The following is a 27,833-nucleotide window of genomic DNA, read 5'->3' as shown; positions in this document are numbered from 1 at the left end:
CATTGGCCTTCTGTCTCGTTTTGCGCCGCACAAAATATCAGAGCTCAACAACGACTGGATACTGTTTAACATCACCAGTACCACATCCTTATATTTTCATACGCGCAAACGTGATCATAATAGACAGGTTGGAACGTCTGACTGAAATACAGGGCAACTTATTTTTCTAAACGAGTGGCGTTTGAATTTGTTGATAAAAATGCCGGACATGATTGTTTGGTTGAGGGACAATGGGCCAAAATTCGGAACTGTCCCAAAGAATCCGGGACATGTGGTCACCCTACCCCTTATTTTTCTATTTGACGTTCATGTGTGAGTCTTGAACGCGTATATCATTTTAGAACGGAGCTTACAGGAGTAGTACCAACGGGGAGTGGCCAGCCAGCTGCCCAAAACAACAGAAGAACTCTTAAGGCAAGTGGCAAGTAAGACATCTGCTCATCATTCTCTAAGAACATTTATGTCTCGTTAAATGTGGGAAATGCTGTGTACATTTAAACCCGTATTCCCTGGGACTTCATTCATACCGAAATAGCTAACCCAATGTGGTGGCAGTAATAGCTGTTGGTTGGTTTCAGCAAGCTAAAAAGCTGTTCTCTACATTGGACTTCCCGAGCTACTTGCTAGCTACAACGTTACTTAGCTAGTTAACACGCTAGCTTTTGGTTGCACGAATCCACGAGCCATTTCTTGAGTTCTAAAGTCAAATGTGTCACTGTTCAGAGGGCAATACGTTTGTAAATCTGGTTAACGTTATCTGTATGCGTGAAGCTAGTAAATCAATTCATTTGACCACCCAAAAAGATGTCAGCATCGAGCTAAGTTAGCTAACTACAGCCAGTTGAATGTATAACAGGCAACATTAAAACAACAACTTACATGAATTTCCTGACTGTACAATTGTGCAGAAGGCTACTTGTGTTTAAATTCCACTGCTCATGCCAGGATATGTAACTAGCTAGTAGTGCATGGACTTTACAGCAATTTGTCTTTTTACAGTACATTTTACAGTCAATTTAAATTTGTCCTGGGCCTGTTCTTTATTCATTTTAGCTAATGACCGTTTTGATTAGGATAGGTATCCCATTTTGGTTATGTGAATAGAGAAGGAGAAATAAGAACAACGTGGCAACATGTGATGTGTCTAAGCTAAGCACACACTAAAGCAGGCTACAGTTAAAGCCTAAGATTACTATCCAGGACATCCCTGAATAGTGTGCATTGAAAGACAATGGATTGTAATTGTCAACATGAAACCAAAGTGCAAACAGGTGGAAGTAGAAAGGAGAACCGTTCCACTTCAGTTACCGTTTCTTTTGGGTGGAGTTTAGCTGGGAGTACATAGAGCCGGGTGTGTATAGATTAAACACCTCAGTGCACAGCCAATGTAAAGTGCTGTGAATTCTGTTGTCGCATAGGCCTAGCCTCTCACAGGCTTTCACCAAAGCCTGGGTGCCTAAGGCTACTTTTTGCATAATGCACTAGTCAAATGCTATAAATTCAAGTAGGAAGTGTCAATGGAACTGAAATATTTTATTCTACATATACAGGTACAGCACTCAGGAACTCAATTCCTCTAAGTGGGACACCTTCCTTCACATGCAACTATATTTTCTGGAAAATCAACTAAATAATGTAAAGTACCCTAATGCTTTTTTACATGACAAAAAAAATGAAACTGACAAAAATGATGAAACTCATCCAGAACGTTGTGTCATCATAGGTTGAATGTCAGGCAGGGGGCCTGGTGCTCTCTACTCAGTAATGTCTCCTGTGGCTGCTACAAAGGAGAACCAGATGTCATAAACCAAGATTGAAGCCTCCCAAATTTTGGGGGATTTAATACCTGTACAACCAATCAGCCATGGGAGTCTGTCCTGCTGTGTCCAGGTACTTCCGGAGGTGGAAGTATATGATACTGTTGTTGCTCTCTGTCTCCGTTTTGGCTTGGATCGCCACTTTTGCCGGCGAAACAGTGAAAGCAATTCAGGATACCCATAGGTCAGCACAGACACTTGAGGATAACGCTGAGGTCCTGAGGGGGGGCATGCAATACTCATGGAAAACAGTGATGCAAGTCTTCTCCAATCCTCTCCCTGACACCCCACCACCAAAAGAAAGCTGTCCTGAGAAATCACCACTGCTTCGTAAGTAGGGCCACACAGTATCCACAGATGTTATTGTAAGCTTAATACAGGCTTTGCTATAGCTTACTTACTGATGATAATGCCATGTTACTGTGTACTTCCTTGTAAAGAACATTATGTGCAGTGTGTCTTAATGTGGAGAGAAGAACATTGGTAATCAAGTGAATACTCTAATGTGCAATGTAGGGATTGTGTAACCGCCTGATTTATTACTCATAACCATTGCTAGGCTGAGGCTCATTTGGATTATTTTCACATACTGTAGCCTATGTGGTAACAGTTTGCATGTAGCCTACATACAATGGCTCCTTGTTGACAGGAAGTGATCAACTGTTGTAATAAGGCTTACACCATGTGGGAGGCAGATGGCACAGCGTTAGTGGGTTTTCCATCAACATAAATTCCTGTTTGAAGACGGCTTGTGTTTGTCTGTGGCCCAAACAGAATGCACACACACGTTTGTAATTATCTGTCCAGACCATGCTGTTTTTCAGTTCATGATATTGTATTTTAAACTAGTGCCATGTAAATATATTGCAATGGAGTTTCTCCGTAAGACTTTACAATTTAGTTGTCTAGATTTTCATCATGCCTATTATTTTCTGCCTGCAGATGGAGCCCTGAAGTTGACGTTCAAGGACTCTTTAACGCTGAAGGAGGTGGAGAGTGAGAACAGTGGAGTGGCTGAGGGCCAATACCAGCCTCCAGACTGCCTCGCCCAGCAGAGTGTGGCCATCCTCATCCCTCACCGTAACCGGGAGAAACACCTCCTCTACCTCCTGCATCACCTGCACCCCTTTCTTCAGAGGCAGCAGCTGCACTACGGCATCTACGTCATCCACCAGGTATTACTCTCCTATGAAGTTACACTACATTATGTCATTTCCTCAATTATATTTCTATCCGATTTCTGAGCCGATAAGGGTTACAAACTTTGAAATTGAAAGAGGTTGATGTTTGTGGTTGATTTGTGTGTTGTGACAGGCTGGAGAGGTGACATTTAATCGGGCCAAGCTACTTAATGTGGGGTACTTGGAGGCACTCAAGGACTACGATTGGGATTGCTTTGTTTTTCATGACGTGGATCTGGTTCCAGAGAACGACTACAACCTATACAAGTGTGACCAACAGCCCAAACACTTAGTGGTCGGCAGGAACGCCACAGGATACAAGTAAATATCTTAGCTCTCAACTCCCCTTTATGCAAAAGCAGGTAAATGTCTATATGCTCTCTCAACAGCATGTCCGAAGTGATGTGGCAGCTATCACTATAAATGGACTATTCATACCAAATTCACTGTTTAACATTTCAATTTTTACCAACGTTCAATCAAAGTCCTGGGAACAGGTCTGTAATGTCTTGCTTTTTTTTTTTTTTTTTTTTTTTGTTCTCGTAGATTGCGATACAAAGGGTACTTTGGAGGGGTGACGGCCATGACGAAGGACCAATTTCACAAAGTCAACGGATTTTCAAACACTTACTGGGGATGGGGTGGGGAGGATGATGACCTTCGCATCAGGTGAGACCCCTATTACTTTTCACCATGGTTAGGGCTGTGGTGGTCGTGAAATTTTGTCCACCGATTATTGCCATTCAAAATTCTCACGGTAATTGACCGTTAATTAGCTGAAACACATTTAGCATATCCAGGCCTCGACTCATAAGTCGCTGATACGCACCTTTGGAACATCTACATAAAAAAATAAAAGTCTAATCAATTTCATATCCCATCACAATAAATCCATTATTTATTTTAGTCAGGTCTAAAGAAACTTTATGATATGAAGAAAAATGTATTTCAGAAGAACAGAATATGAGTTGGCCCACTGTAGGCCTATGTTATCTGGCTATGCTCCATGACATGTGCTGTAGGCTTGTTCATTTAGCTGACAAGATATGCTTAAGTCCCGTGCCATTTTATTTTATATGATTTTATGGTTAGAGGAATATAATTCTACTTAGCTGAATAAAAGGAGGATATCTTTTGCATTCCGTAGCAAGTGCTCATATGAAGTGGCTATGTTCAGTGTAAAAGTGATCATTTGAAACAGATTCTATATGCTTGTTTTTTTTATTGTGAATGATACAAACCTTAACATGTCTTAGTCAAAACGTATATGGACTGCATGGTGCAACTTCAGGCTTTTTAATGATTTGGGAAGCAGCAAAATAAAGCTTGTGCTCTGTCCCTTGCCTCAGGCTGCACAGCTGTTCTTTCATCAAGTGATCATATTTTCACAGACTATTCTCAATTTAATCTGCTCTTTACTAATATGTCAAATTAGTTTTGATTTAGATTGGACCATTATCAAATGGGCAGTGGGAAAAAAATACATCTGTATGTACTCGAATAGCGAATGGAGGCCAAGCGCTTTCCCGTCTGTCCGTTTCGTAGGCTACTTCAGTTTTATAGCAGAGTATGTGCTTAATATGAGCAGCTGAGAAATAAATATAAGGACACTTATTTCACTCCAGGCGTCAACCACTGTTAACCAATGATTAATTTGTGAAATCTGTTCGGGAATGTCGATAGTAATTTTATTTTTTTTCATAACATATTTTACTAAACTATTGTTGGGCTGCCTGTGCGTTCGATAAAGGAGAGAGGAGGAGCTGGAAACACATTGCGGTGAGATGTTCTGTACAGCTAAAGGTATTGTTCCAATGCATTTAATTATGAAAATAAAATTAAAATCCCAATTCCAATCATCCATAATACAAATTCACTAATTGTAGGCTAACGGTAAGCCGCCCTGCACAATAAATGAACCAACAGCATTGCTATATGTTCTCTCCCAGACTCATTCATTGATATTTTGGAGTCTTAGCGTAAGGTAACCAGTCCATCCAGTATGCATAGTAATACAGTCCACACTCAAAGGCGATTACTCGATTTTTGTTTAATTTTGGAGTATAGGCTAGACCGTTTATGTACAAAAGACATCTTAAATTGTTTATGTTTTTCAGCCTACCGCATATTACGCATGGCATTCTATAAGGGTACAATAATTGAATTCTGTTTTTTTTTGGCCTTGGGCTCATAAGCCTATCCTTCCTTTGGCTGCCTTTCCTTCCAGTTCTCTGCTGCCAATGACTGGAACAAATTGCAAAAATCACTGAAGCTGGAGACTTATATGTCCCTCTCTAACTTTAAGCATCAGCTGTCAGAGCAACTTACCAATCACTGTACCTGCACACAGCCTATCTGTAAATTGCACACCCAACTACCTCATCCCCATATTGCTATTTATCTTCTTGCTCTTTTGCACCCCAGTATCTCTACTTGCACATCATCATCTGCACATCTGTCACTCCAGTGTTAATGCTAAATTGTCATTATTTCGCATCTAGGACCTATTTATTGCCTTACCTCCCTAATCTTATTTCCATTGATGTCAGTGGTTAGAGGGATAATAGAGCACTCAGTACCAGGTCATTAGCCACCTGATAGTAGTTAGCAGTGCATAAAAGGAGATTAGCATGACTCAACAGTCACGTGGAATTTTACTGTGGTCATGACTGCCGGTGTGGCGGTAATACGGTCACCGCAACAGTCCTAACCATGTTGGCTTAATGTACAATTTTTGGACTTTACTTTATTTGTGTCCTACATCTTAGTCAATGTGGTATGTTATTGATTGACTTAATTTGTCTCTGATAGGGTGGAACTCCAGAAAATGAAGATTATACGGCCACCCCCTCTTATAGCACGCTATACCATGATATTTCATAAAAGAGATAGCGGCAACGAAATTAATAAAGACCGGTGAGTCACTGTGGACACATCAATTTATAAATTGCTTGCTGTAATTATAAGATATTGCTCGTCATTTTAATAAATTTTATTCTGAAATTGTCCTACTTCACAGGATGCTCTTGTTAGGACGGACACCTCAAGTCTGGAGAACGGATGGCCTTAACACCTGCTCCTACAGTACTCTCTCAGTTGAGAGGCCACCTCTGTACATTAATGTCACAGTGGACATTGGCAAACCACTGCACTGAGGCTTCAGAGCATCTGTCTTTATGTGCTGCATTGAATGCAGTAATGGTGCTCTGGTATGTCCATGCCTACATGTTATGTACCTGCCCTAACAAACAGAGTGGCAGTAGCTGGTATGCAAAAGTTTTCACGGTAAACCATTCCAAGCAGGGCGCGTAATATCGCCTGGTCCTAATAACGTAAAGTCTGGAAGCCCTTCAGTCAAAACTGGTTAGTAGTTTCTAGGGGTGAGAATAAAACCACAATTAAATATTGCTCTGCGTTAGAGGTTTGCTGTGACTTGATTGTTTCAACAAGTATTTGCATTCTAATAGAGCATGTTATTATTATTTTTATTCTAAAGAATCATGGATTTTTTATATTTCTTAATCTCTGGTTGTCAAATAAAAATGGGAACCAAGAATTGGTGAATGTAGAAGGTAAAATGGAGGAACAAGGGACAACATAGGACACAAGGAACACGTTTTCATATATGAATCATTCTCACATTTGTGAAAGTATGCTACACGGAAATTAATTGTAATTTTTATGCAATCTTGTTACAACAGCCAACAGTGACATCACAGTGTAGATGGCTTCATTGTCTAGACATCATAAGTTTTATATTTTGAATATGTTGCTGCAAGATTTGTGAAGTAACTCCAACACTAATTTAGTCAAATGTCTAATATTGTAAAATACTTTGCTTCTGTTGCCTTAATTCATCCAGTTGTAAAAGTACCAGAGGTCAATTCCTGTTTTTTTTTATTGCTGATCTATACAGTTCCGGTCAAATATATTGCCACCCTTACATGATTCACTATTCATTCTCAAATAAGTTGAAATTAACCAAAACATGTGTTCTTCACATGTGTATTTGTAGGTTTTACAACTGCACAGACCCCCGCTCCCCCAAAAAACAACTGAAATTTAGATTTTTCACATCGAAGTCAAATGGCCTGCAATAACTTATTCAATATTCTAAATCATTTGGTTGGAGTCAAGTTCTCGTTTACTGGGTTCCATCTATCTGGATCCTTGTGGGCCATCTTGAGTCAAAGCAAGCTGTCCCATTTAGGCTGTTAAGAGCCACCTACTGCCTTTGACACTTTCACTGTTTTGCTCAAATGTATTCTTCATCAATGCTTGTTTTAACAATGTTATTTATCATATCAAATATGACTATTGTGTTTAAATGTTTAATATGGTTTTGGTATGGCCTGCTCTTTCACATGTATCCTTCTGTAAGTTATGCATGCATTCATATTTTCATGGTGTGCGGTTACAGCTATATGAGTAGTACTGTAGTGTTCAACATTTGTTTTTCTGTGGTCCTACTTTATCTGATTTATAAATTATTGATGTTTTAGAATATGTTTTGGGATGCCATAATGACTGATCAATTAAGAGTGCCTTGTTCGGTGAGACCTTTCTCTCTTGAATCCTTTCCTTTCAAAATAACATTTTTAATCTTGTAGATTGTTTTTTATAGGTGGGAAGAGACATGAATCAGATGGGACTTGTGAAATAAATGATCTATTTCTATAAACAGTCATTTTCAAGTGTGTTTTAGTTGGGAATAGTCTTAGATTTGCAATGTAGGGTTGTGTAATGTGATTGTTTACACAGTGGGTTGATGCTACTGATTTGTAAAGTAGGGTCCTTAGCTGAACTTAAACAGAAAGTCCCTGTTCTTCACCCTCTACCTCTACTGCTTTACAAATGATGGACAAGATGGAATGTAAAATGTTTTTATCTATACTAAATATAAATGCAACAATTTTACTGAGTTATAGTCCAAAATAAGGAAATTAGTCCATTGTAATAAATTAATAAATGCCTAATCTATGGATTTCACATGACTGGGCAGGGGCGCAGCCATGGGTGGGCTTGGGAGGGCATAGGCCCACTCACTTCTGAGCTAGGCCCAGCCAACTAGAATTCTCTAAAATTATGTTGGAGGCTTATGGTAGAGAAATGAACATTTAAATTATCTGGCAACAGCTCTGATGGACATTCCTGCAGTCAGCATGCCAATTGCACGCTCCCTCAATTTGAGACATTTGGCATTGTGTTGTTAGTGGCCTTTTGTCCCCAACACAAGGTGCACCTGCTGTTTAATCAGCTTTTTGATATGCCACACCTGTCAGGTGGATGGATGTTGGTGGATGGATGTTGACAAAGGAGAAATGCTCACTAACAGGGATGTAAACAAATTTGTGCTCAAAATTTGAGCGAAATAAGCTTTCTATGCATATGTAACATTTTTGGTCTCTTTTATTTCAGCTCATTAAACATGGGACCAACAATTTACATGTTACGTTTTATATTTTTGTTCAGTATAGTAGTTTGATTACAATTTTGAAGGCTGTGCTCTGAAGGGAGCACTTGTTTCACCAGTCCAGTCTTGTGGAGGGAACCAAAGAGGGGAAGGAGTGTGATGTCCGAGCCTTTGTATGGGCAAAATGATGTCATCTCGTTTTCCTGTGGTGCAGAAAGAAAGCTTTGTTCAGTGGAGGCCAGGATGGCCAGGGCACCAACTGCTAACTTTTGACATTTGAAACATTAAGCTTTGAGCCCAGCAAACAAGATATCACATGATATCATAGAATGTAGAGTTTGAAATGTACTTTGCACTACAGCAGAGACATAAAGAGCTTAAAATTATAATAAAACCACAGAAAAGATTCCTACTGTACTATTAGCCAGCTGTCCTCGGGGGGGATGACTAAGGATATGTCGAAACTATTGACTCCCTACGTGGGTTGTTTTCTCAATGGCTCAGCAAGCCTGGTCACTTGACTGGAAACTTTATTTTAAGCCAAAAACAAATGTTCAATTAAATGACCCTTAATGGCTAAAGACCTAGTGCTAAAGTTAGGGACCTGACAACATAACCTGACCTGGAAAAGCTATGGGCCCAAGTTATAGCCTACAACTATAAACACCCTTGTTTGACTCTACTTGACACTACCTAAGGAACAGCAAGGGCATGTGAATTCTCTTGGTATTTGGTAGTGTACGTATTTCTTGTTTGAACAGGGAGGGCTAAAAGACCATGCTCTTTCAACAGTTCTACAGATTGCCAAGAAACAATTTAAACCAAATCAAAGAAAGGCTAACTACAGCTATACATATGTTCATTAAAGTTAGTTTTATTCACTCCAAATATTGTCTGATGTTTTCAGACCTCAAAAGTGTTAAGTTTATTCCACATCCGACATCCATCAGTTGTGTCGATCCAGGTATATGCTTTAAAATTAAATGGAAAACCCTGAATGTCTTTCAACCAACCCAGTAGCTATGTATTTAGGCCTACTGAGTTTTAGTAAGGTTGTTTTAAAGTATTGATTCATTCTGATCCGTTAAACATTAATTTGATATGAGGAAGTGTACTTCAAACATGTGGTTGGAGCTTCAGTCCGCTTTAGAGGGAAAAGGATTAAACTGCTAAGCAGTCAGTAACAAGAACCATGTGTCCCTTTTCCCAGTTTTCCCATCTGTGCCCTTAAAGCCCTCATTTCACTCTCCCCCCCACTTCCCTCTTCCTTAAGAACCAGTCTGTTTTTGTTTTCCAAACAAGGCTCTCTGTACAGGAAATTGTGTACTTTGGGAGCATTCAGGAAGGCAAAGAGCAGATTTCCTGTTAGGACCATGGCAACAAAAAAAAGTGTGGATAAAAGGGGTCAGTAATCTCTAAACCAGAGGAGAAAGAGCAGTCCGCGATTCCCCTCCCATGACTTCACTTCCCTCCCCTTCTCACAGACTTGACATTTCAAATCTCCATACCACGCCAGTGCCACAACTACCATGACCTTCGAAACATGGAAAACTGGAAGCAGAAGGATAAAGAAACAATATTCCTGCGCCTCACTGGGTACATTTCCTCATATACAGAGGAGCCAAAGAACAGGGAGATTGTGTGGACGAGAGGAAAAGAGGAGGAGAGAAAAAAGGCAGAGGGACACTGAGTAAAAAAACGACAGGAAACCAAATAATTCTGGTGCTGTTTTCTGCAAATCCTCCTGAGATAAATCACTTCAGAGGACTGCCATTCCCAATCCACATTTTACAATTATAACTGACAAGGGGTTTTCCCATACATTTTTGTAAGATTGATTGGAAATGTATAAAGCACTAAAACTCTGACAGAAAAGTGACGTCTGCTTCATTCTTCTCTCAAGGACTTTTCAGTCTCCCACACATTTAGTGTGGTTGGTCAAGATGTGAGCGGCTGAATCCTTTTTGGGAGGTTTGTATGGTTTTTACTTCTGGGCTACATCTCACCCCTTTCCCAGGGTCTGTTGGATCAATGGTTGTGTATTTGAGGATTTGTTTGTTCTGAACTCCTGGACTACTAAACTGGATCCAGATGAAGAATAAAGGAGCCAAGCAGAGGTCCAAAAAGAAAGGATGTGAGAATGCATTCGGCTGTGACTTGACAGAACATCTACACAATTCAGGACAAGACGGTAAACTTGTTTCTTTCAATGTTTATTATGTTGCTTCCCTTTCTCGCTGCTTCCCTTTTCCAGCAGATGTCAGAAAATGTCATCATGCCCCCATAATAGTGACCTTGTGAATTCTGAGTTACACAGGAACGGAGCCTAATCATTGGCCCATTATTCAATATGTACTAGTTGTTGAGGCCATTGTCATATTTCATGTTTACAGATTTATTAGACATGTAGTATTAACCATATAAACAACACATTTTGTTTTTAATTTAGCTATTACAATGTTGATGACTGTTTGCGACAGGATGTGTCATGGTACAGTTGAATTGTCTATACATGTATGGAACACCTCTAAGGCTTTAGGAGAATTCCGAATTCGATTGAGACCCCATCATTTTTGGGGAAAACGATGTTAAACCTCTTTGCCTTGGATGATTTTGTAAACTTAATGGGAAATTGGTTAGGAAAGATCCATGCTGTTTTTAACAGTTGTATAGAAGATGATGTTGTTTATTCAGGTATGTGACACAGATGTATATTGCAATATGGATATCGATGTACATATGTTTTACATTCCATTAAGTCCTTTAGGCTCCCACAGAGTTTTAAATAGGGGATTTGTGAGTTAGGGTGTGGCTCATAGTCTTTTTGTCAACTTCCCCTGCCCACCAAGAGGCCTGTGTCTGGCTCGCTGTCTGAGGATTCTGGGTGGGCTACACTGCTCATTGGGGGGAGTGTCAGCCAACAGATCATATTTTAGACAACAATTGAGGATGGGTGTGTTTACCCAGCTAGTATTTGAATGGAGGTAAAATTGTAATATGAAGTGAGGTGATGTGACTTGAAAACCTTTATTTTGAACAGATTTAACAGATGTAACAGATTTGACAGATGTAACAGATTTAACAGATGTAACAGATTTGATACAGTAGATCTTTGTTACACAATAGACACTTTTCTCTGCTACAGGGGAGAAGGTATAAATGACTATATGGTTAATATGATGATACTTTTAGTTTTATTTGTCAAATGGCATATATAATTACCAGTGGCTTATAATAATATCTGCTTTTGTTGACATGGCACTTTTGAGATATCAGCTGTTGTTGAGTTGGTATTGAGGTTGCTGATATGTTACTAACTCTGTTTGACCCTAGACAGGGAAGAGAAAGGATGTGTGTAATTACTTAATTTACACAGACAATTTACCTACGAGGATGTTATTTGATTTAACAGTTGTCGTCTAAAATAACAGCATCTCATTCAATAAGTCTTAGATTCCTTTTGAATCCGCAAGAAGATTTTCAGGCAAGCAGGAGTTTTCGTCCTGAGAAAATACTCTAAACTCATGGTGACTCAAATCCCATTCAGACCAGCCACCATTTTGACCACAGGCATGTCACTGAGAGTGTCTGTTCAGATGTGTAGTCCCTAAGCAAGCCTCATGTGGGAGAACAGACGTTCATTCATACTGCCCAGGGGAACCTCTGGCTAGTACGTTCCAAAGCTTCAAAGATGGAATAAATTATTTTAGTTTTGCTTAGCTAATGTTCAGCTGCATATGAGTAACATCAAATCAAATCAAATTGTATTAATCAACAGGTTCACCTTACAGTGAAATGCTTACTTATGAGCCCCTAACCAACAATGCAGTTTTAAGAAATCATCATGTCTATGTGCTTACTGATTTATTGTTCACGTTTACTTGTGTTGTTCATGAGATATGTTAAGAGTCTGCAAATGAGGGAAACGATTTGTAAACTGTCATGGATCTATGCCACTGTTCCACTGTAAGTTGTTGAGTAGACCGACACTATATCACTCTGCATTATCTGGGGACACGAGAGATTGACCTCCATGCTTGTCATTGTGCGGCTAAAAATGCGAAACGGTCCACCGTCACTGGGGCACTGGCGAGATGGTTCCTTATCCCCTTGTAAAGAGTTCTGGGAAGGGCCTCATCTAGTGTATCTGTGAAGTGGGGCATGCCTGGTTGCCAAGTGGGAAGGTCTATTTAGCTTAAATTAGTTGAGCTTTGAGTCTCAAGTGCTTTCCTTGAGGGATAGAGGAGTTAACAGGAACATTGTCCACGGGGTATTTCTTGTCTAAGGTTGTTGCATACATTGGTTTGCTGATTTCAGTCCAGAGTGGAACAACTTTGGCAAAAAGAAGTGAGCTATATCATATGGTTTTTCGATTAGCGTAGTAAGGAGGGACACTAACTGCTGTAGTCTACGCCATACCGTGCCAAAGCGGAGCTATACATGTTTCATTTCCAGTTTAAATGTATTATGAAGATGTTCTTTGATTTACAAGTATTCATTGGTGTGGAAAGCAACCCTACATTCCTCTCGAATACAGCATCGTAGATAACATATTTTAAGAATAGAGACATCCCAGTTGGGAATAGAGTTTGGAAAGCGATAGAGAATTGGGTGGTAACATTTGAAAGGCTATTTCTATTAGAGGAAGTGTCACAAGTAATACCAGCTGCAAGGATTGGGTGTGTCAACCTTCCTCTGAAACAAACAAACCATTTTTCACTTCCTGTGAAATTCCACCTTCTTCACAATCAGCAACCCTATGGAATACAAAGCTAAGCTACAGCGTAAAGTGTGTTTAGTATGATTTCAAATACTAAATAAGTACTAATACAATTTATACTAATGGCAATTGGTTTCTCCCAAACTATCCTCCTCACGCTTCTCTGTCCTTTTCGTGGAAAAAAGGGTTGTCTCAAAGAATGAGCCAAAGATCCAGATTCTGACTCTGTTTATAGTAAATACAGCATTAAACTGACCCTGTCCAGTTCATAGAGGCCCTCTCTGTCCCTCCTCTTTCTGCCTTATGTCAGCAGTTGAAATGGAATGCCAGCATTTTCCCAACTGCTAAAACCCAACTTGCCACGTTTTCCCATCCACTGCCCTAGACTGAAGACATGGCATTACGTTTTAAAATAATATAATGAAAGATATTCAGTTGAACGGCATTTCTGCTAAAAAGAGAATGCCGCCTCTTGCAGAACACCGAAAGATACGCAACGTCGCATGTTATGATTTCTCGCATTAAGTAACAGCTTGTTCACGTACCTTCTTCACAACATCCATTAGAGTTTAATATGACCACCCTATAATATGTTGACCTTCACGCCTCAAAGTCTGTCTGTTGCCAGACTGAACCCTCAAAAGAAAAGAAATGTTGGGTTTGCCGTGTGTGTGTCTTTTCACGTCGAATGGATGGTTGAAATAATAGTTGTTTATCGTTATTTTCTTTTCCAGTTCCCCAAGTTTTAAAGACGTGTGCAGAGTTCATTGAGAAACATGGCGTTGTGGATGGGATATACAGACTCTCAGGGGTCACCTCCAATATACAGCGACTCAGGTAACTATTTTAACCACATACTGTGCCTCCCAAAAGAATTTGGACAGGGAAGTCAACATTTCAGTTTGGGCTCTATACTATGCATGTTTGTGTAGTACGTTTAATCGATTTAGAACATAATGAACGTACCATGCTGTACAACTTGAGTTTATTCAATATAAACCCTTAGCAGCCTACATTTCAATCTTACAAAACAACCTGCACATACTAGAGGGATTGTGGAAGCATCCTTCGTCTCCAGCTGTATCGATACCCATGTGTTTGTGTGCTTACTTACAGACAGGAATTTTGCACTGAGTTGTGCCCTGACCTCACAAAGGACATGTACCTCCAGGATATCCACTGTGTGGGCTCCTTATGCAAGCTGTACTTCAGGGAGCTACCCAATCCTCTACTCACTTATGAGCTTTACAAGAAATTCACTGTGAGTACTGTTCAAAGAAGCAGTGTTTCTAGCCTGGCGGGTAGGAGCGCGGGGCCAGTAACCGAAAGGTTGTGGATCGAATCCCCGAGCTGACAATATAAAAATTATGTCATTCTGCCACTGAGCAAGCAGTTAACCCACTGATCCAGTGGACTTTACAGTGAAATGTTTAATTAAGAGCCCATTCCCAACAGTGCAGAGTTAAAAAGTAAGACAAATATTTGCTAAAGAAAATAGTAACACAATAACAAGAACGAGGCTATGTACAAGGAGTACCAGTACCGAGTCAATGTGCAGTGGTACGAGGTAGTTGAGGTAATAGAGTATGTACATGTGGCTAAGGATAAAAGTGGCTAGGCAATCAGGATATACAGTGCTGTGAAAAAGTATTTGCCCCCTTCCTGATATCTTGTTTTTTTTGCACATTTGTCACACTTAAATGTTTCAGATCATCAAAGAAATGTAAATATTACACAAAGATAACCCAAGTAAACACAAAATGCAGTTAAGTGATGATTTGATTTATTAAGGGGAAAAAAGCTATCCGAACCGTCATGGCCCTATGTGGGAAAAGTCATTTCCCCCTAAACCTAATAACTGGTTGTAACACCCTCAGCAGCAACAACTGCAAACAAGTGTTTGCGATTACTGGCAATGAGTCTTTCACATCGCTGTGGAGGAATTTTGGCCCACTCTTCTTTGCAGAATTGTTTTTAATTCAGCCACATTGGAGGGTTTTCGAGCATGAACCGCCTTTTTAAGGTCACGCCACGGCATCTCAATCGGATTCAAGTCCGGACTTTGACTAGGACACTCCAAAACCTTCATAAACATAAAAAAAAGACATTCAGAGGTGGACTTGCCGGTGTGTTTTGGATCATTGTCCTGCTGCAGAACCCAAGTGCGCTTCAGCTTGAGGTCACAAACTGATGGCCAGACATTCTCCTTCAGGATTTTTTTTGTAGAGAGCAGAATTCATGGTTCCATCAATCACAGCAAGTGGTCCAGGTCCTGAAGCAGCAAAGCAGCCCCAGACCATCACACCACCACCATGCTGACCCCAGACCATCACACCACCACCACCATGCTGACCCCAGACCATCACACCACCACCACCATGCTGACCCCAGACCATCACACCACCACCACCATGCTGACCCCAGACCATCACACCACCATGCTGACCCCAGACCATCACACCACCACCACCATGCTGACCCCAGACCATCACACCACCATGCTGACCCCAGACCATCACACCACCACCACCATGCTGACCCCAGACCATCACACCACCACCACCATGCTGACCCCAGACCATCACACCACCACCATGCTGACCCCAGACCATCACACCACCACCACCATGCTGACCCCAGACCATCACACTACCACCACCCACCATATTTGACTGTTGGTATGATGTTCTTTTTCTGAAATGCTGTGTTACTTTTACCCCAGATGTAACGGGACGCACACCTTCCAAAAAGTTAAGCTTTTGTCTCGTCGGTCCACAGAATATTTTCCCAAAAGTCTTGGGGATCATCAAGATGTTTTTTTTTGCCAAAAGGGAGACGTGCTTTTATGTTATTTTTGGTCAGCAGTGGTATTCGCCTTGGAACTCTGCCATGGATTCCATTTTTGCCCAGTCTCTTTCTTATGGTTGAGTCATGAACACTGACCTCATCTGTTCCTGAATTTCTTTAGATCGCGGCATGATGTCTTGCTTTTTGAGATCTTTTGGCCTACTTCACTTTGTCAGACAGGTTCAATTTAAGTGATTTCTTGATTCAACAGGTCTGGGTGTGGCTAGTGAAATTGAACTCAGCTTTCAAAAAATGTGATTAACCACAGTAAATTCATGATTTAATAAGGGGGGGGCAATTACTTTGTCACATAGGGCAATGAAGGTTTGGATAGCTTTTTCCCTTAATAAATAAAATGATCCCTTAACTGCATTTTGTGTTTACTTGGGTTATCTTTGTGTAATATTTACATTTGTTTGATGATTTGAGACATTATAAGTGTGACAAATGTGCAAAAAAATAAGAAATGAGGATGTGGGCAAATACTTTTTCACAGCACCGTATAATGAACAGAGTAGCAGCAGCGTATGTGAACGTGTCTGTGTGAGTGTGTGTGTGGCGTCAATATGCATGCATGTGTGTGTGTGTGTTTTGTGTGTGAGCATATGTAGTGTGCGTATCTGTGTGTGTTGGAGTGTCAGTGTAGTATGTGTGAGTGTGTGGGTAGAGTCTAGTGAGTGTGCATAGAGCCAGTGCAAGGGATTCAGTACAATACATCTGTAATGTGTCCACCTCGGTCACAAGAATCCCTGTTTGATTTACATGAGAGATTAGTCATTTAATACTGTGGCACATTCAAAGAGAGAATAATGTGCAACATGGATAATACTTGTCTTCGTCTTTTACTGTTTAGGAAGCCGTCTCAGTCCAGGAGGATCATGAACGATTACAGCATATTCAGGATGTCATTAAAGAGCTACCACTCCCCCACTTCAGGTAAAACTCACTTCAGACTTTTGTTTCCCTTGTAAAGGTCCTTTCCAACATTTATATCTGGTTTATAAGCTAAAAGAAAGTGTGTGTCCTCTCTCTTCAGGACTCTGGAATATCTTACCAAACATTTGGCCCACCTGGCCACCTTAAGCCCCCAGACTAACATGCACAGCCGCAACCTGGCCTTGGTGTGGGCTCCAAATCTGTTGCGGTGAGCTCTACACATATTGTACACAAACCAATATCACCTTATCCAAGAACATACTAAAACAGTTCTGCGATAACTACCTTTGGTTTGAGTTATACCCTATCGGATGCATTATTCCATATGGTAACTCTCAATGAGCAACGGTATAAAAAAGAAACTCCTTGGTTGTGAATGAAAGCATTTCTACTTTCTCTCTTGGCTTTGTGTTTTGTAGCTCTAAAGATATCGAAGTAGCATCCTGCAATGGGGACATGGCTTTCCTGGAGGTGCGGGTACAGCAGTCCGTGGTTGAGTTCATTTTAAATCACACTGAGCAGATATTCAACCATGCAGCTGCACCAATAAAACCGAAAGGTATGCATGTCACAATGTTTGATCGTGTCCAATGTGTGCATTTAGACATTTCATGAATGTTGCCCTCTTGCTTGTGTCATTTATATGGCCATTGGACAATGGATTGTATTTATTGTCACGCCAACAGTAAAAAAGCTACACAATGGTGTATTACAGGACCCGGTTTGATGTGCGGGGAGAAGTATGCCACTTTGCCTATCAGTGGCCAGGGTGGGCCAATGAAGCTGATGAGCCTGGAGGAGGCCCAGGCCCGCTCCCTGAGCCCGAACCACCCAGCACGGAAAGAGCGACAGCGGGAGAACAGTCTACCAGATACCAGCACTGCCACCCTGTACCATACCGTCATAGACATATCGGATAGCAAGTGAGATGGATGAGGATTCAGCTGACTGATTTATTTAGTATACTCAACAAACATGCTTAATACACAAATCCTCTGGGCAGGCAGGCACCTGGATACATTTGGCAGTGAAAACATAAATAAATAAAAATACCCCGATCAAACATAATGTGGTATACAATAACTCATACACTGTACCGTTGTATGCAGTACAGTGCCTGGCAAATCAGTCTAGGTTGATCGTATGGTTTTAGCTACTGTACCCTTATTGTTACTGCATTGTTTTGCTGTACATACTGCTGTTACTCTTCAATAAACACACTGACTATCAACAAGTACAAAACCAAACAGGCCATATTGTTCACAATGTTTCTCCTTTTCTGTCAGAAGAAAGCTTTCTGGGAAATCCAAAACGTGGAAGTCCATCTTCAACTTGGGCAAGTCTGTGACAGACTCTAAGGGGAAACTGAGCCGGAATGGGAGTGTGTTCTTGAGAGCACAGAACATCACAGGTAAAAGCACTTTAACATTTTACTGCAGTAGGCTAAATCAGGGTCAGGGTGATTCTTGGTGGTCTTGAACAAGTCTACTTGCCTCCTAAAGGCATGGCTGACATCGGGAAAAGAGGGAGTGCTATCAGTTGATCATTGTTGATTGATGTAAATCTGCTTGTTAGCTAGCTCCATATTAAATGGTTTACTGATTTTGATTTAACTTCAATGCTCTTAAATAATAACTTCATAATGTAATATTCAGAATATTTTAACCCATGATACACAGTTCAGGCTGGCTAGTGGCTTGTGTGGATATTTTAGTATATGGTGGTAAGGAAAAGTCCAAACTACCTGTGTTGCTGCTGCCCTGACACACACGTGTAACTCCCGACTGAGGAAGGGATGGAGTTGGGTCGGAGGGTCGTAGATGCAGCCGCTCCTCTCTACTGTGTCTTTCTGATGCGCATAAGCTTTCAGCCAACCAGACCGAATGCCGATGACGATGTAAATCAAGTGTTACGCTGCAGCCCTTGTGGCAGGACTGTCGACGGCTCATAATAATGGCTGTAACGTAACAAAATGTGGAAAAGGTCAAGAGGTCTGAATACTTTCCGAAGGCACTGCATCACTAGATTTGATCTACTACAAGATTAAGGGTATAATGTTCAACTTTCATAAGGTCTGGGTGCCTTATATGGAATACTGTACGACAAAAAGGAGTCTATATTGAAAACATGCCCATGTCAGGGGAGATACCCATTTAGGAAATCCCTAGTTGCTGGGCTGCTCAGTCCTGGCCCTGGGGATCTGCTGTACTGTTGGTTGTCACTGTTGGTTGCCTTGGCCTGACATACCTGAAACCAATAATGAATGTTTCAGTAAGATCCTAAAGCTGAGTGGGGTGTGTTGGGTTGTGGCGCTGTAGGGCCGTGGACCCCTAGGTGCAGGACAGGGTGACTCCGTCATATTGTGTGTAAGTAGAAATAGCCTTACATTACTTTTAGGCCTATGATATGAATTTTATGGAGGGTGTATTTTTTTCTCTGTGTTAATGTGTAGGTGTATGTGTGTTTTGTTTTCCCTTGAGACATAAAACAATGATGGGAAAGAAGCTGTGTTGGGGAGAGAGTTAAGTTATTGACTAGACTTGTGGGGGGTCTGGTGTGCAGGCGGCTTGGGGCAGCTGGGCGGTCTGGCTGAAATTTGATAGAGAATGTCTTCATAAAGACAATCAAAGGTATTTGTACTTTATTTGTAAGAGTTGTTCATGTGTTAGGCTGTTGGTCAAAGGAGCAACACAATATTGATTATGGAATTATCATTGATCTAGTTCAGTCTTAACAATCACTTAAACATATTTAATAAGGATCTTTTACTTAGCTTGATGACTGTGGGCATTTTTGCTTACTTTTTGTTGTTCTAAATAGATGACTGGAAGGTACATGGGTCATGTTATATTTTGTAGAAATGCAGGAAATGAGCTTCAGATGCCCAAAGTAATGGGAGGACCCCCAGATCCCCCGTGAGGTGGGGTATTCAAAATGGGTCAACTTTGAGCACCTCTATCTCCTAAATGCTTTGGCATTCAGGTCCAAAAGTGACTCTCTGACCACTTCTTCCATGGGCAGACATGTATGGAATGTTTTGTTTCCATCAAAAGAGATGCTATGAAAAATGTATTGAATTCAAATGGATTCACCCCATGACTGCATTCTTGATTCACAGAAAAGGCAGCTATCCGACCAGCTAGAAGCATGGACTCTTTGTGCTCTCTGCCAACAGGTGGGGCTGAATGCACTACATTGCATACAAAAGACTTTTGTCATCGTGAAATCTACTCACAGCAGTTCTCTCCAATAAACAAATCCTCATTGTAGCATTTGCTTTGCAAATAAGGCTGAGAAGATGTATATCTAACCATTTGTTTCACATTTGATTTCCAACACACAGATGATGACAAGCCAGGAAATTTCAACTCAGCAGGCGAGGCCAACGGTTTCTTTGCACCAGGCATAAAATCCAGAACACTTGGATCTGACTCGCTCTATGACCTCAGTGAACACCAAAGGTGGGAGTTTGAGATTAAGAAATTGAGCGAGGCCACAGGTGGCAGCAGCCCTAACATGAAGAGAAGGGGCTCTCCAAGTGTCTCACCACCCCAAAAGAAGTCTCTACCTGAACAACTGAAGGTTTTCAAAGGCGATGACCTCAGCAGCTGCCAGCCCACCTCTCCTAAAAACAGGAGGATGCTGTATTCTGGCTCCACCCACAGCAGCACATCCAGGCCCTCCTTTCCAGGAAGCCTCTTCCCTGAGTCCTCCCCTAGGCATCAGCGCAAGGCTCTCAACATATCAGAACCCTTTGCTGTGTCCGTGCCCCTGAGGGTGTCTGCAGTCATCAGCTCCAACAGCACCCCTTGCAGGGCAACAGGGAAAGAGAGGCCTGCTGCAGCTGCCCTGAAACCCAGCAGAGAAACCTCCCAGTCAGACCAGAGTGATAGCAGCGGCAGCTCAAGTTTCAGAGAGCACCCCCTAGTAGAGAGCAGTGTGGGGAGTGAGAGCAGTATTTACAGTAACAGCAGCTCAACCCCTCTGGAAAAGGAGGCGAGACCAGCAGAGGAGAGGAGCAGAGAGGAGGCAGCTTCCAAAAGTGTGCCAGAAGGTAGGACATTTTCACCTAGTAACATGGAGAAAAGTGTGTGTGTGTGTGTGTGTGTGTGTGTGTGTGTGTGTGTGTGTGTGTGTGTGTGTGTGTGTGTGTGTGTGTGTGTGTGTGTGTGTGTGTGTGTGTGTGTGTGTGTGTGTGTGTGTGTGTGTGTGTGTGTGTGTGCGCGCGTGTGCGCACGCGCGCACGCACTCAGATTGAAAACCTTCCTCATTATCCATGGTAACCGCGTCTATTAATAATATAATGACACATCTATTTATGTTATTAGTTTTAGGAAGTGAAGGAGAGGTGAAAGAGGTTCAAGGGAAGGTGGAAGTATCTGACCTGAGACAGTCTTCCACTCCCAACACAAGAGAGGAAGATAAAGAGAAACAGCAATCTCCTGGGAATCAACTGGACAGCCCGCCAGCACCGCAGCTTGAGACAAAAGAACTGACACAACTGGTATGTTTAATCTCCAGTTTAGCTCTGTGCTTCATCACATACAACATACAAAGGATTTTACAATGACAATGGCTGTCGCTTTATTAGGGCATTTGTGATTTATGTTTTGCAGGATATGGGATCTCTACCTATCAAGGAAGAACTGTGGTGTGAACTCCATCTTGAGCTGAAAATCACTGAGCCTGAGCTTGACATTATGGAAGAAGAGTTTATGCCTGTCGTTTGTTCCACCAAGAACACTCGTGAGGATGTTAAGGCAAAAAGAAGAACCAGTCTTCCAACTCACTCGTTATTATACAAGGGACAGCCTTTGATGCCCACCAGGCCTGCATTGACTGATCAAAGTGCTTCTACAGTAGCACATTCAGCAAGAAAGAACTCCTCAGACACACTATTTCCGTTTGACAAAACATCACATTTCATGGTTGGCACTGATATGAAAAATACACCTCTACATGCTGCTGATTCAACAGATAAAACAAAAAACAAACCCCACATCTCCCCAAAATCCAAGCACACAGAAACAGATAAACCCATCAGCATCAAGCCACGACTTGTGGTTCCTCACCTCGCAGAGCCAAGTTTACATTCTACTCAACAAAGCCAGGTCATAAACCATTTGCAGCCAGGGAATGACATAACATACATAGGCATGTCTGTAGTAGAGAAAGGAAAAGAGCCATCATGGAAAAGTAAAAATCAAGATTGGGTCAAAGGGCTTTTCCATGATGATGGAAAGAATGCTTTGTCAGTTGTCATGGGAGGCATTGAGAGGCTTTCAATATGTTTGGAGGAAAGATCCCACACCATGGGGCTTGCACACCAAAATGATGAGGATGGATGTGGAGGACACTCCGAATTGGAGGACTTGGAGGAGGAACCTTGGGAGGAGGTCTTCAGCTCCACCAAACAGTGGGTAACCAGTCCTCTTCATTCACCCACATTTAAGGATTTGTTTGGAAAACTAGATGTGTCATCGTCTTGTTCTGCGGAAGAAGGTTTGAGCTCCAAAGATCTAAACGTTCCTCCTCAATCTAGAGAAGACAAACCAACAAATGGATCATGTCCCATGAGGAGCATAGAAGTGTTCCCAGGAAATAGCTCTCTAGCATGCAGCGGCAAAACAGAGACTAAAATCACACATCCACATCCGTTACCCGCCAAAACCACCATGCTCGGTGATGAAGCAACGAGACCACACAGAGAGAACAGCTGCATAGCCAAGCAGAAAAACACCACCTCCTCCCAGAGATTCCACAGACAGACGTCTTATGAAGCATGTTATTCAGAAAAAACTGTGCAGGACAGTTTTTCCAAACACAGACCCTATTCACTCAATTTGGATTTAGGACTTCGATGCATCAGAGACATTTCCAATCAGCAAAACCTGGAGTCAGCTGAGTTGTCCTCCATTCAGAGAGGGGCAGTGACCCCGTCTGGGACCAAATCCAACGGCCTGTCCCAGGAACTGGAGCTGTTCCTGAGCCACCGACAGGCCCCTGTGCGCCGGAACTCCGCCCCCGTCAGTGTGTCGTCTGTCAGGACGGCCTTCATGATAAAGACTTGCCAGGCCAAAGCCGTGCCTGTCATCCCCCCAAAGGTGCAGTACAGCCACACACCTCATCCCACGAACAATGATGCAGGAAATGAAGCAGAGAAAGAACTCACAAAAACCAGGGGAGAGAAACGAGATACTGTACCTCTTCTTCCATCTATCAGGGATCTAAAGGAGGAGTTGGAGAATAAGGAGCCAGCCCCCAAATCCCAAATAAGGCAGTCTATTGCAGAGAAATCTACGGAGACTAATAAAACCACACCTACTTCAGACCCACCTGTGCTGAGGAGGAAACGCTCCTCCCATGCAGAGGCCTTTGCTGACTGTCCAAGACCTGAACGGCCTAGTGTTCTACAAAGGCCGTCCTTTAGGAACCGCCAGAGACCACAGAGCCTCATCTTGTTCAGTCCACCCTTCCCCATCATGGATTACCCACCGCTAGGGGATGATGGTAAGCTCCTCCTCTCGGCCATCAGAAGTCCAACTGAAACATCAGCACTCAATGTCTTTACTAAAGAGATGGATGAGAATCTCAGGACCCCAGAGGGGGTGACCCTGCGGAACAAAATGACAATACCCAAGAGTGGACAGAGGCTGGAGACCTCAACCAGCTGCTTTTATCAGCCACAGAGGAGGTCCATGATATTTGACAACAGGAGCCACAGGCAGATTGAATGAGACATTGGACAGTAACCAGTTTCCTAACACTACTCTGGTTATCCTTCTGCTCATCCTCCCTTTTCTTGGACTTATGTAAATGATTTTAGCAATATTGGGCCTATAATTCTACCTTTGGGAAATGAACCATTTATTTGTTTCCAATGCTCCTACAATCACCTCTCTGTCCTGCACTAAAATAAGTATTCTCGAATAGTGGTGAAGATTTTATTCCAAATCATATGCAGTAATGATCAAATAATATTCAAATGATATATTGTTTAAATTCAAATGTTAAACATGTTTGTAATATGCATATGAAGGATAGACAGCCAAAGAAAGGAGAATGTTACATCGACCCATATTGCCATTGGTATTTGAGAAAATGTCTTTTACTAGTTTGCATGTCATCATTGGTAATCACAAGATTGCCTTTTTGCCAAAGAGAGTTGTACCTTCAGTGATCGCTGCTTTGTTTTTATATCGACCTTTTTTCTTACCTATTTTGTGAACGGAATAATGACTCCATACAGTATGGATCCACTGACGCCCAGCTATTGTCGCTGTGATCAGCTTTTATCCTGACAATAGTATCAGGACAGTGTTTTTCCAACGTTCTAAGTAAAGAGAACAGGAGAAAGCAGCTACTTTAGTTGTATTTGTATTATAGACACTAAATGGTATTTATTTATCCAATTATCAATCTATAGATAGTCATTAACACACTTGACCAATTCTTTGTCGTTGTTATTTGTCTTCAATTCTAGTAGCCAGACATTACTTCACCAATTCTATATTGTGTTATGTTACCAATAGTTATACTGGTATGTGTTACCAGTGCTACCAGTGATTTATCAGAACTGACATAGTTGGTGTTCTCTTAATTGGACTGTAAAAGTAATGTTTTGGTAACGTTTTTGGATGAGGAGGACAGATGACAAAAGTACCTAATGTAAAAGTGTCTGTTGTGATGAAAACAGGCTTTGAAGAGAAATGTTTGCGTTTTAAAGAGAAGGATAGTGAGAGACATGGATGTGCTGACATTTGTATTTGTGTATGATACAAGTGCAGATTGTAAAAGAGAGGACTCAAACACTATTCTTTAAATGTTTGCGAAGAGTTAAAACGAATATCAGAACAGGGATGCTGGTTGTTTGCAGCTGTATTGACATCATACTACATTTGTGACCTGTGCAATTCTGTATGGACCAAAATTGGATGTATTTTGCATAGCCATGGAAAGATATGAAAATTAAAAATACACGTATAGGCCTAACATATTTTCTAGGGATTTGTTCACAGGATGATTTGTCGTAATGATTTATTTGGCGGGGAAAAGCATGAACTGGCGTACACCCAGAGAAAATGATTTAGTTTAGAGGTGCTGACTAACTGCAAATAATCGGTAAAATATCAAAATAAAGAGTCGCACACTGTATATATATATATATAAACTCCCAGTAATTTATTGGGTGAAACACCAATGTTTCGGCATCACTGTGACTTCTTTATTTTTATATGTTACAGTTTATAATGATTTATTTTGACAACATAGTCAAAAGTTTGGACACAGCTACTCATTCAAGGGTTTTTCTTTATTTGACTATTTTCTACATTGTAGAATAATAGTGAAAACATCAAAAATATAAAATAACACACATGGAATCATGTAGTAATAAAAAAACGTGTTAAACAAATCAAAATCCTTTTTTTGTATTCATTGGTTCTCTTAATTTTGATAACAGAGATGGAAATGTATTGAATTTAAGGTTATTTGTTGAACAAAAAAGGTCAATATTTGTATTACTTCTTTACTGGTAGCTCTGCACTGAAGTTTATTTGAAGCATTCTTTGTCATCCTCAAATCCGACTGAGTGTAGTGGAAAATTACTCCCAATATCACAAAGAACTGCAGGAAAACAAAGATCTAATTCTCCATGTTGCTATTTTCAGCTTTTCCTCAGCACATTTAAGTGGCATTTTAAGTAACGACATTTTACAATATTTGGGCCTATTTGCTGAAATTAAACTGATTTTGATTAATGCGTACATTGTCTCAATGCAAGAGCAACTACAGTAACACTTGTATTTTGTGTTACATCCTGAATTAAAAATGGATGAAAAATATCTACACACAATACCCCATAATGACAACGTGAAAACATGTTTTTAGAAATGTTTGAAAATGTATTGAAAATGAAATACAGAAATATCTAATTTACACAAGTATTCACACCCCTGAATCAAAACTTTGTAGAAGCATCTTTGGTGGCAATTACAGCTGTGAGTCTTTTTGGGTGTCTCTAAGAGCTTTGCACACCAGGATTGTACAACATTTGTCCATTACTCTTTTCAAAATTATTCAAGCTTTGTTAAATTAATGGTTGATCATTGCTAGACAACCATTTCCAGGTCTTGCCATAGATTATCAAGTCGATTTAGGTCAAAACTGTAACTAGGCCACTCAGGAACATTGTGTCGCCCTTGGTAAACAACTCCAGTGTAGATTTGGCTTTGTGTTTTAGGTTTTTGTCCTGCTGAAAGGTGAATTTGTTTCCCAGTAGACTGAACCAGGTTTAACCTCTAGGATTTTATTGTGCTTATAGCTGTATTTTGTTTATTTTTATCCCTAGTCCTTGTCGATGACAAGCATACCCATAACATGTTGCAGCCACCACCATGCTTGAAAATATGAAGAGTGGTACTCAGTGATGTGTTGGATTTGCCCAAAACAACACTTTGTATTCAGGAATAAAAAAAACGTTTCAGTGCTTTGTTGCAAACAGAATGCATGTTTTGGAATATTTTTATTCTGTACCGGCTTCCTGATTTTCACTCTGCCATTTAGGTTAGTATTGTGGAGTAACTACAATGTTGTTGATCCATCCTCAGTTTTCTCCTATCACAGCCAATAAACTCTGTAACTGTTTTGAAGTCACCGTTGGCCTCATTGTGAAATTACATAGTGGTTTCCTTCCTCTCCGGCAACTGAGTTAGGAAGGACACCTTTATTTTTGTAGTGACTGGGTGTATTGATACACCATCCAAAGCCTAATTAATAACTTCACCATGCTCAAAGGGATATTCATTGTCTGCTTTTTATTTTTATTTTTTTTACACATCTGCCTATTGGTGCCCTTCTTTGCAAGACATTGAATAAGCTCCCTGGTCTTTGTGGTTGAAATTCACTACTTGATTGAGGGACCTTACAGATCATTTGTATGGGATAGTTATTAAAAAATAATATTAATTAACCACTATTATTGAACCTGGGATGATGCAACGTATTATTTAATTTGTTAAGCACATTTTTACTCCTGAACTTATTTATGCTTGCCATAACAAAGGGTTGAATACTTATTGACTCAAGATGTTTCAGTTGTACATTTTATTAATTTAAAAAACATTCTACAAAGAAAATTCCACTTTGACATTATGTGGTATTGTGTGTAGATCAGTGGCACAAAATCTCAATTTAGTCAATGTTAAATTCAGACTGTAACACAATAAAATGTGGAAAAAGTAAAGGGGTGTGAATACCGTCTGAAAGCACTGTATATTTCTTCTGCAGTGAAGATTTGTTTGAATACTATTGCATGCAAAAACATTTTTTTATGCCTATGGAAATTGATGCAATGCATTCTGTACTCACTGTCCAACACAATATGGCAATTCCAAACCAAGTGACTCCAGAGCAGTGTCGGATCAAAGGACCAGCAATGTAATCATAACAACCCGAAAATAAAGATGACATTTTATATTAGAGCACTGTACTGTTTCATGCAACAGAACCCCTCTAGTCACTTCCATAATGGTACCACACATCAATCAGATCTAAACTGGAAAACAGTGCAAGAAATAAAGGTTCTTCAATGGTTCCATGGTTCTTCAGTGTCTGTTGGGATTCCTGGAATAACTATTCACCAATAAATCTTAGAAGTATTATAAAGGTTCTCTTGGAGTGACAAAAAGCTTCTCGAAAAGCAGGTGAGCTGCGCACGCGACATCTTTGCGATCGAAAATGTACTATTTTCAAACAGTCTAAACAAAAAATGACATCATATTCAAACATCTTTGCCAGAGGCAAGCAGAGCGAGTTCTGAACCATCTCGGCCCAGGGCACGAACGCGGCCCACTCCCCCGGCCGGTCCTGGCAATAAGACCGCAGAAACCTACCCACATCCTTGTTCACTCTCTCCACCT

At 40.9% G+C, this 27,833-nt stretch overlaps 2 protein-coding genes across 4 annotated transcripts; both read left to right on the top strand.

Moving 5' to 3' along the window:
• On the top strand, nt 1–7,685 carry LOC124006477 (beta-1,4-galactosyltransferase 4-like). Of its 2 annotated transcripts, XM_046316521.1 has the most exons (8): nt 1–425; nt 1,551–1,635; nt 1,724–2,147; nt 2,760–2,992; nt 3,132–3,319; nt 3,545–3,667; nt 5,810–5,914; nt 6,018–7,685. In XM_046316521.1, exons 3-8 carry the CDS (start codon nt 1,865–1,867, stop codon nt 6,151–6,153), a joined length of 1,068 nt encoding a protein of 355 aa, XP_046172477.1. In that variant the 5' UTR covers nt 1–425; nt 1,551–1,635; nt 1,724–1,864; the 3' UTR covers nt 6,154–7,685. The 2 variants fall into 2 exon arrangements, with proteins under 2 accessions (XP_046172477.1, XP_046172486.1); XM_046316530.1 differs by lacking the exon at nt 1,551–1,635.
• A 1,319-nt stretch (nt 7,686–9,004) lies between these two features.
• On the top strand, nt 9,005–24,602 carry LOC124006465 (rho GTPase-activating protein 31-like). Of its 2 annotated transcripts, XM_046316500.1 has the most exons (13): nt 9,006–10,382; nt 10,503–10,602; nt 13,866–13,968; nt 14,248–14,392; nt 16,832–16,914; nt 17,015–17,122; nt 17,334–17,473; nt 17,630–17,837; nt 18,201–18,325; nt 20,033–20,089; nt 20,258–20,968; nt 21,243–21,418; nt 21,531–24,602. In XM_046316500.1, the coding sequence occupies exons 2-13, from the start codon at nt 10,503–10,505 to the stop codon at nt 23,649–23,651; spliced, it is 4,077 nt and encodes a 1,358-aa protein (XP_046172456.1). In that variant the 5' UTR covers nt 9,006–10,382; the 3' UTR covers nt 23,652–24,602. The 2 variants fall into 2 exon arrangements, with proteins under 2 accessions (XP_046172464.1, XP_046172456.1); XM_046316508.1 differs by having other exon boundaries at nt 9,005–10,602; nt 18,204–18,325.
• The last annotated feature ends 3,231 nt before the right edge of the window (nt 24,603–27,833 follow it).

This window comes from Oncorhynchus gorbuscha, linkage group LG02, assembly GCF_021184085.1.
Source record: "Oncorhynchus gorbuscha isolate QuinsamMale2020 ecotype Even-year linkage group LG02, OgorEven_v1.0, whole genome shotgun sequence".
NCBI lineage: Eukaryota > Metazoa > Chordata > Actinopteri > Salmoniformes > Salmonidae > Oncorhynchus > Oncorhynchus gorbuscha.
The sequence above is the reverse complement of the archived record's forward strand: the minus strand, read 5'-3'. Positions and strand labels throughout refer to the sequence as shown.